At 34.2% G+C, this 19,715-nt stretch overlaps 1 protein-coding gene across 2 annotated transcripts in view; it reads right to left on the bottom strand.

Annotated features, from left to right (window-relative positions):
• Nucleotides 1–19,715, bottom strand: part of DPP10 (dipeptidyl peptidase like 10) — a 634,998-nt gene that overhangs the window by 296,219 nt on the left and 319,064 nt on the right. For both annotated transcript variants that reach the window (XM_019469320.2, XM_019469321.2), the window contains exon 5: nucleotides 4,625–4,699. In XM_019469320.2, the coding sequence (XP_019324865.1) occupies nucleotides 4,625–4,699 (75 nt within the window). The remainder of the gene's footprint in view (nucleotides 1–4,624; nucleotides 4,700–19,715) is intronic.

Raw genomic sequence — 19,715 nt, 5'->3', positions numbered from 1 at the left:
GTCTGTGAAAGTAATGGGTAACTTTTTTTTTTTAATGTTTATTTATTTTTCAGAGACAGAGAGTGAGCATGTGAGTGGGACAGGGGCAGAGAGAGCGTGAGAGAGAATCCTAAGCAGGTTCTGTGCTGTCAGCACAGGGCTGGACACAGGGGCTTGAACTCATGAACCCTGAGATCATGACCTCAGCTGAAATCAAGATTTGGCCACTTAACTGACTAAGCCACCTAGGCACCCTCAAAGTAACAGGTAAGTCCTAAGGAAGGATTATATAATACATTTAAGTTTCTGCCTTTATCCTTTGTATTATGCATTCTGGAGATATCCAAGTACCATGTTATTAGGACATTCAAGCAGTATTTTAGAAAGGTCCCTAGGGAGAAACCTGAAGCCTCATGCCAAAAGCTAGCACCAAGTTACATAAACCCAAGTGAATGATGTACCTTGAAAACATATTCTTCAACCTCAGTTAAGCTGTCGGATGCCTGAAGACCCAGCTCAGGGTTGACTGTAACTTCACTAGAAATGCTGAGGCAGAACCATCCAGCCAAGCCAATCCCAAATTCCCATTACACAGAAACAGAGTACAATAAACGCTCTTTTTAAAAAGTCACTAATTTGGGGGCAATTTATTGCATAGTTATATAAAACGAATACTGATTCTGTGTGTGTGTGTGTGTGTGTGTGTGTGTGTGTGTGAAAGAGAGAGGGTGATAATGTGTATATGTATTTGATCAGTAGATAATCAAGTTAATAATTACTTTTTCTTTAAAATACAGTTCTAAGTTGGTAAAGATGGTAATGTAACAAGCCGCACATTGCCTAAGGGCAGTATAAAGCAACGTGACGATTTTGGAAAGCAGTGCTTCCAACTATATCAGGAGCCTTAAAATGTGTTATACTTGGAAACCTATCTCACACAATATATAAAAATTGATTCAAAATGAATCAACAACCTACATATAAGAACTAGAAGTATAAAACTTTCAGAAAAAATCATAGGGATAAAACTTTATGACCTTCAGTTTGGCAGCGGATTCCTAAATACAACTTCAAGAGCTTGCATGTAGATAAATTAAACTTTATCAGAATTTTTCAAATTTACGCATCAAAGGACATTATCAAGAAAGGGAAAAGACAATCTACCGAGTGGAAGAAAATGTTTTGAAGTCATGTATCATATAAGTGTCTACTGTCCAGAATATAAAAGAGCTCTTAAACACAACTACAAAAAGAATAAAGAAATAGGCAAAGGAATTCAAGAGTCCTTTCTCCAAAAAAAGAAATACAAAAGACCAACAAGCATATAAAATACATTCAACATCACTAGTCATTAGGGAGGTGAATACCAAAACCACAAGGAGATACCAATTCGTACACTCAGGATAGTTTATAATAAGACACAGAAAATGGGGCACCTGCATGGCTCAAACGGTTAAGCATCCGACTTTGGCTTAGGTCATGATCTCATGGTTTGAGTTTGAGCCCCATGTCAGGCTCTGTGCTGACAGCTCAGAGCCTGGACCCTGCTTCAGATTCTGTGTCTCCCTTTCTCTCTGCCCCTCCACTGCTGGCACTCTGTCTCTCTCTTTCTTTCTCTCTCAAAAATGAATAAACATTAAACAAAATAAAAAAAGAAGACAGATGGAAAAAACAAGTGTTTAGCAAGGATACAAAGAAATTAGGATTCATACATTGTTAGTGGGAATATAAAATGGTGCAGCCACTTTGGAAAGCAGTTTGGTGGTTCCTCAAAAAGTTAAACACAGAATTAGCATATTACCCAGCACTTCCATACCTCAATTTATACTCTGAAAATTTAAAAGAGGCACTCAGGAAATTCATGTGTACAAATGTTCACAGCAGCACTATACTTAATAGACAAAAGGTGGGAATAAGGCAAATATTGCTCAAAGGATAAATGAATAAACAAACTGTGATATATACATACAAAGGGTTACTATTTAACCATAAAAAATGAAGTGCTAATACATACTGCAATGTGGATAAAACTTAAAACATTATATTAAGTGAAGAAAGCCAGACAAAAAGGTCACATGCCATATGATTTCATTTATGTTACATATCCAAATGGGTAAATCCACAGAAATAGAAATCAGATTGGTGACTACCAAATGGTGTGATGGGGACAATGGGGACTGATGGATTAGTGGATACAGGGATTTCTTTTTGGGTGATAAAAATGTTTTGGAACTAGATACAGGGGATAGCTGCACAACATTGTAAATGTACTGTATTGCAGTGAATCGTACACTTTAAAGCAGCTTATTTTGTGTTGACTATTGTGAATTTCAGTTCAGTTACCGAATGTTACTTTTGGGGCACCTGAGTGACTCAGTCAATTAAGCGTCCAACTCCAGCCTGCCCCAAATAATGCTTAATATATGATAATTCCTGTTTACCTACTTTTACACATAAAGGGGATAAAAGGAATGAATAAAACACACCAAAATAATTTTAGTGGATGCATTTAAGTGGTTGCATTTTGTATGACTGTTTTCTTCCCGTCTTTGTTAATGGGCATTATACACATGTGCACGCACACACACACACACACACACACACACACAGCCAGACACGCACAGACACACACATTAAATCATGGCCTTTCATTACTCTAAAACCATCAAAGCTCCCAAATGGCCATCTCAGTATAAACTGTAAAGAATAAAATGGAATTCAAGTTCTTCTATAATTTGGGCTCCACTAGGTATAAAGTTTTGTTATTTACCAGTAGGCTAGTTAGTCTGAACTGACTGCTATCCCTCCAAGATGTAATGCTAGTTCCACAAAGCCCTATGTTATTGCCCATGTGGGATGCTTTTCTGTTCATCTTTACCTATTTGCTCTTCAATTACCATCAAAGGCTTCCCTTCCCACCATGATCATCTTGAATGGAAATTTTCTCTATTCTTCCATACTATCACTTCCTTAACACCTCACACAATGCTGTAAACAGTGGATACAAGTGTTTGTGTCATATTACCTCTATCTGTTTGTATGTTTCTTGAATTAGATGATTCAATCTTGCGTGGACGTGCACACAAGACTGTATAGTTGTTCTGTCTTTTGTAACTTTGAGTCTTGAGAGTTTGTATATATAATCTAGATATTAGTCCTTGTTGAATATGGGAGTAGCGAATATTTCCTACCAGCCTGTAGGTTGGATTTTCATCCTCTTTTACAGACCAACTCCATTCTGAGTTTTGATATACTGTGAGGCCTAGATCAGTATATTTTTGCTTGTGTGTTTGTTTTGCCTATGGATGCCCAATGGCTCCAGCAACACTTACTGAAAAAAATATTTTCTTCCATTGAATTACATTTGCACTTCCGTCAAATTTGTATGGATCTGTTTCCCAGTTCTCTAAACTATTTCTTTGATGCCTATGTCTATCCCCCTGCTCATTCCACATAGTCTTGATTATGGTAGCTACTAAAACCTGTTTTGTTTTTAAATTCATTATCAGTTTAATACAGATTTATATGAAGTTAAAAATGTTTAGATAATTAATATTATTTAAAAACTTGGAAATTGTAATATTTTGTTTATAAAACAAATGTTTTTCTCCTATCACATGTATATTTCAAATCTCAATGAATACAGGGAACAGGACAAAAGTAAAGTAAAAAGGCCAAGATTTATAATGGGAAAAGAGATCTTTGATCATAATCTCCCACCTTCTGCAGTGTAAATTAGTTATTTTAAATGAAAATATATAAACTTGTCTAAAAACATAGTGCATGTATATTCCAAAATACTAAAAGACTAAAATAATTACTTAGAAGGTCCTTGGAACTGTGAAATTTTATGTGCTCAAAGGCTTTCAATGCTTTATATGAGGACTTCTGTCTTAAGTCTATAAATTTTTATTGTCTTAAAGCACATAAAAATTTCTTGAATGATTTCCAATCATTTATTTTCTACAAAAGCTAATCTGCTGAATTGCCTTTCAACATTTACTTTGCTTCTTAACAGTGCAAATTATATCTAAACACAAAATACTCAACAACCATACATATTGTTCTAATTGTGTGCTGTAGAGCTGACACAGAATAATGAAATGCTAATTGCAATTAGAGCATTTTATTTGTTCAGAATTGATTCCTTGGTTTGACCCGCTTTCAGAATTTTCTACAACCACAGGCTTATGCTCAAATACCACAAAAGAATTCATTGACCACAACCAGAATCAATGTTTTCACCAGTCCCTTCCCATTATGTACACTGCATCTCAGGACACAGCCATCAGCAAACTCCTTAATCTATACATACATGAAGCACTTGCATATATAATAAGGCTGTCCTGAAAATGGCAAAAGGCTTACTTTGTCCAATTTGCTATATACCTTCCACACTCCCCTCTAAAAGCGACAGACTAGGAAGCATGTAGACCTAGTAGACTGCTGCAGGTATTTGCTAGCCAGGTATGGAAGACAGGACACTTTCTCCAAACCTCTCTTGTGCAATACCGGTTATCAGTACCCCCCTGCAGCTATTGGATATGTCAAATTGTTTCTAGAGGAGTAGATGACCAAATAAAACTATGACTTGTTACCTGAATGAATCACAAGGAAAGATTTTCAAAGAAGATCACTTCTTTACCTGTTTGACATCATATGCCAGAAGAACATATTTTAAATCGGGTGAAACTGAATGTTTTGAGGCTTTGAAGGTTACCTAGAAATAAAAAAAAAAAGGCAGTTACAAAAGCAGTAAAAACCTTAATAACAGAGACATTAATATGCATTTGGATATTTAATGTAGATATTTAAAAAGATCTGAATTCTCATCATAACTCTGTGGAAAAGGCATTTTGATTTCTATTATAAATATGCATGTATGTATGTATACTTATTCCGATGGATATAAACACTTGGAGAGGCCATATTACAAATTTCATTAGGAAGAAAATTTTCTAGCATATCTTTTTTATGTATATCATGTGAAGACTATGTTAATATTTTCATAAGAAAAAAGCAAAAACTTACTGAACTTTTTAAGTAACCAAAATGCTTTTATATTTTCAAGTTAGAAGGGATGGAGGGAAGGAAGGAAGGAAGGAAGGAAGGAAGGAAGGAAGGAAGGAAAGAAAGAATAAAAGGAAAGGAAAGAAAAGAAAAAAAAGAAAAGAAAGGGAAGGAAGGAGGAAGGAAGGAAGAAAGAGTAACATGTTGTGGTATCATAATTTCTGTCTCTACTTTTGTTTCCTTATAGGTTTCATACTTGTATTTAAAAGAAGATACTTATATTAAAGACAGTCTCTTTAGAGGACACTCCCATAGTAAAATTAATGAAAACATAAATACTGATTATACTTGATTATAACTACACTGCACCTGATTGATTTTGCGCCTACAATTCTATCATTGAATAGGCCTACTATCAGAAATAATTGAAAATGAAGTGAAAAAGAAATATATTGAGAGTGGAGAAATAATTTGATTTGAAATAGAGATTATATTTAATTTCAGATGCAAAGAAAAGGCAAACAATTTGAGTTAATGCGTCAAAAGTCTACAAAATACAAAAAGTAAAATAAACCGTATATGCATTTTAGGCAAACTAGTTTGCATAGTTTCTGCAGAGAAATACATATGTAAATAATTTTGTATACTTTATGTCAGGCCAATTTCTATAAGACTGAACTCTTTTAAAAATGGAAAAAAGAGAAGTCAAGGTTTTTAAATTTAGAAATCCTCAAAACACAATGGAAAGGACAAGAAACTCAGCCTAATCAATATTTGAAATAGTTTGTGTGGTATAATAAAAAAATATATATTGAGTCTTTTTTCCTGATTCTTTGCACAGAGCTTCTAAAATACTTGTAGTTTTCTGAGCGAAAGGAGTGTCATTTATTATTAATAATTTTAACCATGCTTGGTGTATAGGAATGACATGACTCAAGGGGTAGAGGCCAGGGAAGAGTGGCTAGACAGCTTCTGGAGGGGGTGCCCACCACCTGACTAGAAGATTAGAACTTTTAACCCTAATTGGAGGCCAGGGTGGGCGGAGGGATGGGGGATGTTCAGTTGCATGGCCAATGATAATCATGCCTAGGTAATGAGAGCTCAATAAGAAACTATGAATGATGAAATTTGGAGGTGCTTCCTTATTAGTAAACATACTAATGTACTGGGAAGGTGGCATCCCCCAACTCCACAGAGACAGAGACTATGCTGGGACCCTTCTGGACCTGCCCTATTTACCTCTTCATCTAGCTCTTCATTTGTATTCTCTAAAATAAATGAGTATTCATAAGTACAGCACTTTCTGTATCATTCTAGCAAATTATCAAACCTGAAGGAGGACTGTGGGAACCACCAAATTTACAGCCAAGTTAGTCTGAAATGCAGGTAGCCTAGGGACTTGGGACATGCAGCTGGTATTTTAAGTGGGGGCAGGCACTAAATCCTTAACCGGTAGGGTCTGCACTAATTCTGGGTGGTTAGAATTGAATCAAACTATAGGACACCCAGCTGGTGTTAGAAAATTGTTAGAATAACATAGTTAATCTCTAAGCCTGATACACAAGAGAATGCAATGGTCTGGGAAAAAATACTGTTATATGGCAATATTAAGATTTGGGAGTTTTGCCTCCATACATCTATCTTATACAGCCCATGTATAAGACACTTCAAAAGAAGATCAGAATAGTCATTGGCAGTAATTCACCTCAAGGATTTTAGTTTTCATTTCAATAATAATGGAACTAACAACAAAAAATCATAGAAAGAGAGCTACCACTGATCTATTATCAGCTCTGTAAATTTCTTATAATTTAGCAAATCTCAATAGTCCTCAATATTCCTAATGAAAATATTATGAGGTCGGTATCCTCACTCTTATTCTTCCTTTCTCTGTCATTAACTTACTGTGTAGGAAAACTTAATGGAAATTTGTCTGCACAGAATTTAGGGGGACATTGAGAAAATAAGATCAGGTCTTTCAATGCTACAGTGTCAAGAGGTGTATTGTTACACAATAAAGCGAGGTTTACTATTTATTTAAAAATTGCGCAAGAAGATGAGTATGTATAAAAAGAGAATATAAGAGAAACTCCTTAAATAAATCCTGCATTATCTCACCAGCAGGAGTTCCTTTCTTTACGTTTTGGAAGAGAGCTTCTCTTCTGAATTATTTAAAGAACATCTCACCTCTGTCGTCCTCATCCACTCTCATGTGATGTTTCTCAAAGAAATTAACTTCACACATTCACAGGTGTGTCTGTGCCTCCGGTAACAACATTTTATAGTATCTTTTACAGTTCCTACAATTATCCAGTCTGGCACTTTATTAATTATCACTATACTGTCTCCAGCTTATACAGCACATAAACTGGGAAACTTTCCAAATACCTTTTCAGGGGCCCAAGCTGCTGAACCTTCTCTGAATTTAGAGAGTTGTGAGCAGGTCACTGATGCTACAAAGTGACTTGCTGATGATGGTACACGTGTAAGAAACACATTCTTGCAGCTTAGTCACGGGACATCAGAAGTCTCAGGCAAATCTCTCTTAGCATAAACCATTAATGTTATCATTTGTTGCATCTGGGAGATTCATTCTTTCTAGCGGCCACAGGAGACCCTTTGATCTACAATGACCCTAATTACAGATACTAATACAGTTCTGGTTGAGTCTCAACTTGATATGGCTTTAAATTAGTGTTTTGAAAGGTTTATTATTGCCAATAAGGCTATTAAGTTATCTATATATTTAATCGCTTAATTACTATTGAAATAAAAGGATGCAGAAATATTTCCTGCATGTGTTTATTGGAATTATTTAGCAATTACACCTACCAGTGCATTTTTTGACACTGGGCATGGTACAAAGGGCATTAAAATGCATGAACTCTGCCATCCAGGAACATTCAATTAAAGCCAAGCAAGGTTGGATAAACAGAGGAAAATAAATATGCAGATGGTTAACTAAACCAATTAAATGAGGGAGGCAAGACATTTGATCAAGTTGAGAAGAAAATGCATGTTTCTAGGCAGCTTGGGAAGATTTTGCAGTACCTCATTCACATGTATCATTCAATTCTACCAAAACTCACTTCTTAAACATTCACAATATTACCATTACCATAGTAGAACTGAAAGTGCTAGAAGGTTGAGAAACCAGGCTCATTAAAATCCTTTCCATCTAATATTGGAAAGGATGAGACAAGCATTCTGTTTCTCTATAGTCTATGGTAGAGTAGGAGTCCCACACCCAAATGCCTAGAGCGACAGAGTATGGATAAGTAGAATTAAGCTGTATGGCTAAATTGAGGGCAAATGGAATAGTCAGACTATCTAAAAGGGGCAGTGGTCCCTCGGCTCCAGAAAACCATCATCTTCTAAGAAAGTTCATAAAGTATTTCTAGTGTTCCAATTTTTTTCAAGATAAGCTAGAAACCAAGACTTTAATTTATAATCTCATGATTTTTAACTATAGACCAATACTTTTAAATATATTTATAGGCACCAATTTCTACCTGGGGGCTACCAGTTTGCTAATTTGGGGTAAAGTAATAATTGCCATAAGGATGAGTAAAGGGCAAGAAGACAATGTTATAGGACTTAAAGAACAGAATGGTAACTTTTTCATATATTTTCTGGCAATATAAGTGAAAAATTCATGATGTAGTGTTTCCCACTTAAATGAAATTACAGCCTATGTTATTAGAATAACCTTAACAATATGCACAAGTAACTTAAAAAGATTCCTGGAGAAATGGGGGTCAGCCCCATGATTACTGTTGATATTAATAATGCATGCACTATTACTAACAGGAATATTGCAGAGCTGATTGCTATGTTTCATGAATGGTGAAGTTTAAAGTCAAAAAAAAGCAACAAAATCAGATTTGAATTTATAACTATTACTCTGGCAGTTGGGTAAAAACTGAGCTGGATCTGATGACAGCCTAAGGGCATTAGATCTGGTAAGAGGATCTCACGACAGTTTAGTCAAGCAATGCCAAGAAGTCAAGGGTGAAGCAGGGGCATAGAGAGGAAGAGACACATGCAAGAGAGATGATAGATAAAAACAAAAGAATTTAATGATTAGATTTGAACACTGAAAAACAAGTAAGTATCCAAAGTAATTTTATGTTTCAAGTTTTTAGCACTGGGTGAATGTTGCTATTGTAACTTACGTTAGGAAAAAGTGAAAAACAAACATATTTTGAGGAAATTCTGAAACATTTCAATTTCAGACATGTTATGGTTATAGTCATTTTAGAATATCCAGCAGGGGGTGGGAGTGAGGGATGGAACCTACACTGCTAAGTCAGGTAAGCGACCAACTCCTGATTTTGGCTCAGGTCATGATCTCAAGGTCATGAGATGGAGCCCCGTGTGGGGCTCTGCGCTGACAACTGACAATGTCGAGCCTGCTTAGGATTCTCTCTTCCTCTCTTCCTCCCCCTCCCCTCTACTCTCTGTCTGTCTCTCTCTCTCTCTTAAAATAAAAAGAACTTAAAAATATATATTCATAAGATCCTACAGGGGATGTTTGAATTTTTTTAAATAATAAAAGCCTGGAGTTTTAAGAGATATACCTAGGAGCTTCGTTATTAATCATTATACAAAGCATTAAATGAAAGTTTGTTTGTATTCAATGTAAATCTATCCCCATCAAATAAAAGGGACTAAACCCCTAAAACAGTATGCCCTACAAGGGATGGATCAGTAACGATGCAATTATTACAAGTATTGCTTACTATTACTTTTATTCCTTAAATGTATATGCTTTCTTTGTTTTGTACTTTTGTTCAACCTGCTCCACCTGCTATAAAACTTTCACAACTTGATCTGCTCCTTATTCAAATTGTATTTCTCTAAAATACTCCCTGTCCTTTTCAGCTCAAGTGATTCATCTGACCTTATATGTATATAATTATATGTGCAGTTCATTTAATCATTGATCACTGTTTCATGATTGCTCTTCTAGGTTGTTTAGGACTGCGATTTACATCTTCTATTGCCACAGTAATGCCCCTATTAAGAGGCTCTATTGCAATGATTCACTCTTGTCAGAAACATTATAACTTGAGGTAGAAATAAGATAATGATAGTGTTGCAAGGTGTCAGATACTGAAGATCAGGGCAAGAAATCATTAAACACAAACTTAAATGTCAGAAGTGCCAGAAAAGATAAAATATGCATTTGTAGGACTTGAGGATGAGAAAGGACAGAGCAAGAGGAGAAGAATAAGAGATGGGGTTAAAATTAGCACTAACTGGTAAGAAGGATTTGTTTGTCTTAAGATTGAGACACAAGAGAAACATGGGAACTGTACAGTTTGGGTGGGTATTGTGCACGATCTTGCAACAAGCTGGTGATAAAAATATTTATAGCCATCCCTACTTACAAAAGTAAATAAACAAAACAAAACAACTGGCCTAGGACCTTGAGTCGGATAATGCTCTAAGCCTTCAAGTGTCAGTGGGTATATTTTTAACACATAGAGAATGAGTAAAACAAGAAGGTAGGTCTCTGTGGACCCTATGATCTTTTCTTCCTGCTCCCTGCACCTGTACCCTACCAAGCTCCCTACAGACTAATACCTATACCCCTTATGTTTAATTTGTTTGGGCCACAACTTCCCTCATCACTCAATCTCATTTTTAGTTTATTGATACATGACAAAAAACTTTAGAAAAAATCATCTCTTATTCTAGAAAAATAAAATACTAATTTTTCAAATATGTGATTAAGTATATATTATGAATAAGTTTCTTTAACACTGAAGTCTCTAAAAGACCATGAAATATACATGATGGAGGATTTTAGAAAGTCAGTTGACCTTAAATGGATGAGAGGAGGAAAATGGTCACTATGCACTTAACTGATACAAAGGAAAAGGAGATGAAGGGAGGCTAGAAAAGAAGGCAAACCAAAATTTAGTCCATGGTATGATGCTAAGAATGGGCTCTCTTTCTCTGCCTGGCTTCAAATTAAATGAACAAAGAAGAAGCAAATAGATTGTTTTTTATCTTGTAGCTCTGAACCAAGCCATGATTTGTTTTTATAGCCATAACTGTGTTTATATGCAAAGAACTTAAAAATCAAATATCTTACTGTATTTTTTTCATGTTCTCTTTTCTTAGCTACTCAATTAGTTAGTATAGTGTTTAAGTTATATTTCTTTGTGATACCCATGACATCCATGTTGTATAAACTTAATAGATGGTCTCTTTCTTTTTTCTTGGAACCATGCATTTTATTGATACTAGAATATTGTGTAAAGTACTAAATGCAGAAAATGCCATGGTACAAGTTAGGTAGTTTTTAAAACTATTGAATAGGGACCTATTGGTCGATACTCTGTAGAGTATCTCACATATGTATTTATTGCTCAATAAATGTGAATAGCCAAATTAATATTTATTGATTTGGATCATAGGCCATACACTAAAACATTTAAAAACCCATTTTTATTTTTATTTATTTATTTACTTTTTAAATATTTATATACATATATGCTTTTTGAGAGAGAGAGAGAGAGCGCGCGCAAGCACAAGCTGGCGGGGGGAGGAGGGAGGGACAGAGATAGAAAGGGAGACACAGAATCCAAAGCCAGGCTCTGAGCTGTCAGTGTACAAAGCATGACCTGAGCCAAAGTCGGACGCTTAACCAAGTGAGCCACCCAGGCGGCCCAACAATTTTTATGTTTAATAGATGGTGAAAACTAATAGTCTCTGAATTTTATTAATAACTAAAAAACAGGGCAGACAAGGTGATTTTGATGAGAAGAGTGTCAATATTCCTCTACCCCAAAAGTCAATAAATTGGAAACGCTTTGGCTAGAGAAAGGAGGAAAAGGATATTGTAGCATGTATATTTATATAAATTATTTCTTTGAAGTTCAGTGTGTGCTATTCTACTGACTTCAAATTGTCTAGGGCTTTCTAATCATTATATTTCGAGCATAATTTTCTTTTAAGTGATTGCATTCAGGTGCAGCTGCACTAAAGAATAGAGCCTATAGACTAATGGAAGACATGCAGTTGGCCTACAGACCCATGAAAAGATGCTCAACATCACTCATCATCATGGAAATGCAAATCAAAACCACAATGAGATATCACCTGACGCCTGTGAGAATGGCTAGTATCAAAAAGGCAAGACATAACAAGTATTTGTGAAAATGTGGAGTAAAAGAAACCCAGGTGCACTGTTTGTAGGAATGTAACATGTTGCAGCCACTGTAAAAACCAGACTGGATGTTCATCAAAAAAATTAAAAATTCAAATACCATACAATTCAGTATTCCACTACTGGGTATTTACCTAAAGAAAATGAAAGCACTAATTTGAAAACATATGTGCACTCCTATGTTTATTGCAGTATTTACAATAGCCATGATATGGAAGCAACCCAAGTATCCACTGATATATAAATAAAGAAGATGTAGCATGTATGTAGGTATGTATGTACACACACACACACACACACACACACACACACACACACTATGGAATATTTCTCAACCATAAAGAAAGAAATCTTGCCATTTATGAAAACATGAATAGACCTAAAGAATATTATGCTAAAATAAGTGAAGTCAGGTTGAGAAAGAAAATCATCACATGATTTCAATTATTTGTGGAATCTAAAAAAAAGAAGTGAACAAACAAAAAACAGAAAGAAATCCATAAATACTGAGAATAAACTCATAACTGCCAGAAGGAAGAGGGGTGGAGTGCATATGGATGAAGGGAAGTGGGAGGCACAGGCTTCCACTTATAGAATGAATAAGTCATGGGGAAGAAGGGCACAGCATACGGAATATACTCAATGGTATCGTAATATTGATGTATTATGACAGATGGTAGCTACAATTGCCGTCAGCATAGCATAATCTATAGAATTTTGAATCACTATGTTATATACCTGAAACTAATGTAATATTTTGTGTTAAACACTCTTCAATTAAAATAAAAGGAGTAGAGGTGCCTGGGTGACTCAGCCAGTTAAGCGTTTGACTCTTGATTTCAGCTCAAGTCATGATCCCATGGTTGTAAGATGGAGCCCTGCATTGGGCTTCATGCTGAATGTGGAGCCTGCTTGGGATTCTCTCTTCCTCTCTCTGCCCCTCCCCCATCTAAAACACATTAAAAAGAGAAAAAGAGAGCATATTGAAAGATATCAAAAGTTATGGAAGCCCTAAAAATTATCACATCAGAATTTCTGGGTGAGTTTTCCTCATCACGACCTAATTAACACATGTTCAACAGAAGGCTTATAAGATAAGATGGGTGGACTAGAGCTCTCCAGCAGCAAATTACTTGTCTATTCGTTAAAAAAAAATGTTTTAATCTTTATTTTTATTTTTGAGAGAGAGAGAGAGAGAGAGAGAGCGCGCAAGTAGTGGAGGAACAGAGAGAGAGAGAGAGAGACAGACAGAATCCAAAGCAAGCTCTAGGCTCTGAGCTGTCAGCACAGAGCCCAAGGCAGGGCTTCAACTCACAAACTGCAAGCTCATCACCTGAGCTAAAGTCGAATGCTTAACTAACTGAAACACCCAGGTGCCCCACTTGTCTATTCTTTTAAAATATTCCATCAGGTAAATATTAGAGACTATGATTCCACAGATCTAATTAATGAAGTTATTTTTTAAAATGTGATATGTACATTTCAGGTATTTATGTTAGTCATAGAATTTTATTTCTGCCATAGGCAAGAAGATGGCTACTGAGAACTGTGCAACTACCCTATTTTTATTTCTTTTTTATTTTTAATGTTTATTTATTTTTGAGAGAGACAGAAAGACAGAGCGTGAGCAGGGAAGAGTCAGAGAGAAAGGGAGACAAAGAATCTAAAGCAGTCTCCAGGCTCCAAGCTGTCAGCACAGAGCCCGACGTGGGGCTCAAACCGACAAGCCCCGAGATCATGACCTGAGCCAAAGTCGGACACTCAACTGACTGAGCCCTCAGATGCCCCTGCAATTACCCTATATTTAAAAAGAAAGAAAAACATAATGATTAATATTGCTTTATTAAAAAGAAAAGCTTTAACCTGACTCTTCTGTAGAAGTGAGAGAAATGGGAAAACACTGGTGCTTCAAAAAGTAAATTTGCTTGAGAACTCATCATTTTTTCTTATGGATAAAAGGTCTACTTAAAATTTGTATGATATCATTAATTTAGCATTATCATTAATAATCCCAAATAAAAAGAGAGAAGACAAGCTAGCAACTAAAAAGAAACATATTTAGTCCAGATTTGAAATATTCTGGACTATTCCTCAATAATACTATGTTTGATATCTACTCCCCTGTCTCTATTTTCTATCTTGGATGAAATAATAATTTCATATAAATATACTCTATATAACATTATATAGAGTATAATATTTGTTAGTTGTTTTCATCTTAATGGGTCTTGGATGCAAAGAATTAGGTTAATAAATTTTTAATTGTGACATAGTATAATTCACAATCAAATGAAAATACAGGATGCCCAGATAAATATCAGATAAACAAAAATATATCATAAATATGAAAATAATAACAGTATAACTATGAAAATAATATGAAAATAATGGAATATCCTATAATAATCATGAAAATAAGTGAACCACAGCTAAATGAAAATATATACAAATCAATAACAGAATGCTGAGTAATAAAGAGAAATGGAAGAAGATCATGGGTTGCCTGATGCATCTATTAAAAGTTCAAAATCAGTTAAGACTAACATGTCATTTAGGCAAACACACATACACACACAAGCTGAGTTAGATATTCACCAGATCCCCAAAGATGTAAAAATAATTTTCAGAGTGAATTAGTTAAAAAACTGAGTTGTCATTTACTAAATTGCACTTTAATGGTCCAAAGTCGAAAGTCATTCTTTTTGTCCACTTTCTCCATAATGTCCATTAATAGGCCCAAGCTCAGCTGAGGACACCAGAGGTTGTTGGCAACTATGACTGAATAAATGTCTGTATTCTCGTTTCCTGATGCACACAAGCAACCATTTTCTTATGATATCAAGGGAGGAAGTTGTGGGATGTGGGGCATATGAAGTCTCTATTTCACTCAGTAATGACAAATGGTTACCCAAAGTAAAAACACAAATTACACTCTTATCCGCAATGAGTAAGAGATCCTGTTCTCCACATTCTTTCCAACACTTGGGAATATCAGAGTTAAGCTTTGCCAAACGGACAGGTGTAAAATACAATCCCACTGTTGGTCATCATTTTTCTTTTTATAAATAATATTAAGCATATATTTATTTGTTTACTAACAATGCTTCTTTTATAAAAAGTCTATAAATAGATTTTGCTCATTTTTCAACAGAATTGGGAAAGTGTTTATTATTATTATTAATTATACATTTTTTTAAGTTAACTTATGCTTTTTACCATATCTTTATCATTTACTTGGCATTCTTTAGTATGGTAAAATATCTGTCTGTGTGCTCTAATTTTAACGTGAGACTACAATACATACAAGATATAAACAACAAAAATATAAAGATATGATGTTTAAGAGGAAGATTCTGAATATGCAATTTATTTGAAAAAAACAGAATAAAAATGTTGGGTTTTCACCTATGAACACCAGTACTTCTAAAGTATATTAACAGGTGGTCTTTGAATACTCATGCTCAGGACTCATAATGATAAATTGATTCTCCATTTGTTTCTCATTTTTCAGTATCTATTTGATAAGCAGAGATATCATACATGACCCTTCTTTGCTAAAGCAAAGGAAGTAAAGGAAAAGAGTAATTTTAGATTTACGTTCATGGTGGCACAAAACTTTCCGTTTAGTTGTGGAAAGAAAGAGGGACTGCAAAGTAAGTCAAACCCAATGGAATGACAATAGGGAACAATCATAAAGTGCCTCCACATTCAATGTCTTGAGACCAAATCCCCAAGTCTGAAGAACAGTATTATTTTCTCTCATCTCACAGTCAGAGTTGCAAATATTGCTGGTCTCCTCAACTGTGCTTAAGAGCTCTGAGACTCACCAGATTTCCAAAGATGGATATAAAAATAATTTTCAGAGTAAATTAGCTTAAGAGTTATCATTTACTAACATTGCATCTTACTGCCCCAAATCTACAAGTTATTTCCTGTACTGCCCCCTTTCTCAGAAATGTTCATTAATAGCTTTAATCTTCTCATGAAATATATAGAAGACAAAGATCAATAACTTTTCTGCATATGTTTAAGTCTCCAATGCAGACTGTTTTAAGTCTAAGGCATGAAGAAGGTGTTCAGTTTTTACACTTCTTTCTTTTTAATATGAATTTTATTTCACGTGGAAAATTGAGAGGAAACTTATGGGGTACATTCCTAAAGTCTTATGGGGCAGATGATACTTTTAACTGTTATTAAATAGGTAATTATGGCTGAATGAGTTTGTTACAGACGTTCAGTCAAAACCTTCTCCATTATCCCTCCTTTGTTTTTCTTTTTCTTTTTTTTAAGACTCATTACTTGTTCCTTTTTACCAGTTAATGATAGATACATATCACCCAAGAGATTTGAAATAAAATCCTTTCACAGGACTTTCCAAATGGTGGTGAATGAGTAATTCCAATGATATCAAGGACAAATAGAAATATCTGAAGGAAAAAAATTGCTGCACATAAGCATCAATGCAAAGTTCCAATTTGAAAAGTTCGTGCAAAGAAATTCATAGGAAAAAACTGAACCAACTGCCAATGCATGTATGACAAGATGATGCCCAACCTCACTCATAATTAAGTAAGTACAAATCAGTGTAATAATTAAGGGTTATTTTGCCTCAACCAAAAAAAAAAACAAACATGTTGTGACAGGAAGAGTACAGTATTAAGCAATATCATATACCACTAGTTGACTTGTTTAATACAATTTGATACTATCTATTAAATTTCAAATTTAATTTCAAATTTCCTTTGACACAGCAATACCACTGTGTGAATTTAGCCTATAAATACATTTAAAAAATTGTTTCCAAGTGTGTCTACAAGTGCATAACAGGAAATAAATAAATAGCACATCATGCAAAGAAATTCTATATAACCATCAAATAATATTAGAGAAAAACAAATGGGTTTATGTAAACAGAACCTCACGTTACATTATTAAGTGAATAAAAAGTGTAAGCTCTCCATACTGTTGAAATATATATACACACACACACAGAGTGTATATATTTGAAAATATTATGTTGTTTATGTAGAGACCTAAGAAGATATACAGACTTATTTCTGGAGAATTGTTTGATATTATTTGGTACAAATGTGGACATGGATGTCTTCAAAAAGGATATGGAGGAAAACTTTTATTTTCACTGTATGTGCACGTGAGTACCAGCTCTGTCCAGCAGGACTTTCTATGATAATGGAAATATTCTGCACACAGTCTAATGTGTAACCATTGGCTTCACTGGGCTATTGCACACATGAAATGAGGCTGATGTGACTAAGAGACGGATTTTTAAATTTTCACATGATTTTAATGAATTTAAAAATAAATGTAAACAGACCACATGTAGCTAATGACTCATATTAGATAGTTCAATAAACTATTTATAGTTTCTAACCATATATTTTCATTCTATTGTTTTTAGAAATGTCAACGAAAAAGATTAAGAATATTTGTGTCCTTAATTATATTTCATTGAAATATCCATTAAATGTCAATATTTTAAGGGGCATATATAAATTATGGATACAGTAGGGAATGACCAAGGATAAAAAAGAATGCCATAGAATTGTATTATACAAATATAAGCTCTGATTTATTCAGAATTTATAAACGCTTTGTTCCTAACAAAGAGAATTCACAATGTGAATTCTTTTTTATTTTTAGAAAAAACATATGAGTGTATGTAAGGATACAAGATTTCTCCACATATCTATATGAATTAAATCTTAACTTACCACTTCTTTTATAAAAAAATAGAATGTTATTCTAAGTATTTTTCTTCTAAAATGAGTAACACCATGGTGTTGCCACTTATAATGATGTGAATAATCTCTCATCCTGAATAAAATATGATTGTACTTCTTTAGTTAGAAATACATATTTCATTATAATTTACTTTTTGAAATTATAATCTGGTTATTCATTTATCTTAGATATTCTTTCTTCCTTAATGTTTCATTAAAATCTATAGTATATACAACTGAGTCCTGAAGAAAGTTTTTCAAAGTTGCATAAATAAGAATATCTGGGACCTGATGAACATTTTTAAAAGTTGTATAAATAAGATAGAACTATTTAAGAATAGTCCAGGTATTTAAAATAGGCTGGAAAAGGTTCATAATGTCAGACAGTATAGCTGGTAAAGGATAGGATTTTCATTGTAATCTCTCCCAATTCATATAGTAACTCTTAACCATTGATTATCTGTATTAATGGCTAAGAAGTTGCAATCATTCAGTTAATACAGAGAGTCTATTATCTAAAAGAAAGAGATAAGAAAGAAGGAATGAAAGGAGGAAGGAAGGGAGGGAGAGAGGAGAGAGGAGAGAGGAGAGAGGAAGGGGGAGGAGGGAGAGAAGGAAGGAGGCAGAGAGGGAGGGAGGGAAGAAAGGAAGGAAGGAAGAGACTATTAAAGACAAAGCACCACTTTTCTAAAGATGAAAATGACTTCACTGTTTTACAGAGAATATCTAAGCAAGGTGAGAACAGACAACTATACTTAGTTATATTGTATTGGGGAATTCCTTATTTTCCTTCCTGCTTTGGTAAAACTGAATGCAGAATATAAAATGCAGAGAAGAGAAATAGGAAAATAAAAAATTCAAAAGTAATAAGTAAAAATTTCTTAATGTGATGAAAAATATTAATGTACATTTACAAGAAGCTCAACAAATTTCTAGTTAAAAAAATTTGAAAAGGTCCTCACCTAAACTAATCACAGTCAAATAGTCAAAAATCACAATGAATGAACTTGTAAACAAGAGAAAAAAAATAATGTATCACACAGAATGGATAAGATTAACAGCTAAATTTTCTTAAGAAACCATACATGTCGCATGTCAGGATGACATCTTCAAAGTATTGAAAGAAAAAAACATCGTCAACAAATAATCCTATATTGAACTAAACACTCCTTCAAAAATCAGGGGGAAATTAAGCCACATCTAGATAAACAAAAATTGAGAGCTTTTGTTGCTACCAGACCTGTGGTCAAATAAATATTAAAGGGAGTCCTTCAGGTTGAAATTAAAGGACACTAAACAGTAACCTGAATCCACATGAAGAAAAAAATGATCTAGTAAAGGTAACTGCATGGAAATTATGAAAGGCAGCATAAACACACTGTAATTCCTCTCTCCCTCTATTTATTTAAAAAGATGGCTTCATAAAAATAATTTTAAAATTGTATTGTTAGGTTAAAATGTATAAAGCCATAACTTGTATGACAACAAAAATGCAAAGGAGAGAGAAGAAATGGAAATATGTTGGTACAGTTTTTGTATACTATTTCCATCAAGAAAATATACCAATTGTAAACAAATATGTACTTGAAAACAAAAAGCAAAAGTTCCAAAATACATAAAGAAAAATGAACAGAATTGAAGGGAGAAATAGACAATCCAACAGTAATAGTTTGACTTCCTGAGACAATTTCAATAATGGATAGAACTAGGCAGATTATCAATACGGAAAAAGAAGACTTGAACAACATTATAAAGCAAAAGTATCTAACAGACAGAAATCCCTAGAAAAAAAATATATTTTAAGG

The sequence above is a fragment of the Panthera pardus genome, unplaced genomic scaffold, assembly GCF_024362965.1.
Source record: "Panthera pardus isolate Hobbes unplaced genomic scaffold, ASM2436296v1 HiC_scaffold_10, whole genome shotgun sequence".
Taxonomy (NCBI): Eukaryota; Metazoa; Chordata; class Mammalia; order Carnivora; family Felidae; genus Panthera; species Panthera pardus.
The sequence above is the reverse complement of the archived record's forward strand: the minus strand, read 5'-3'. Positions and strand labels throughout refer to the sequence as shown.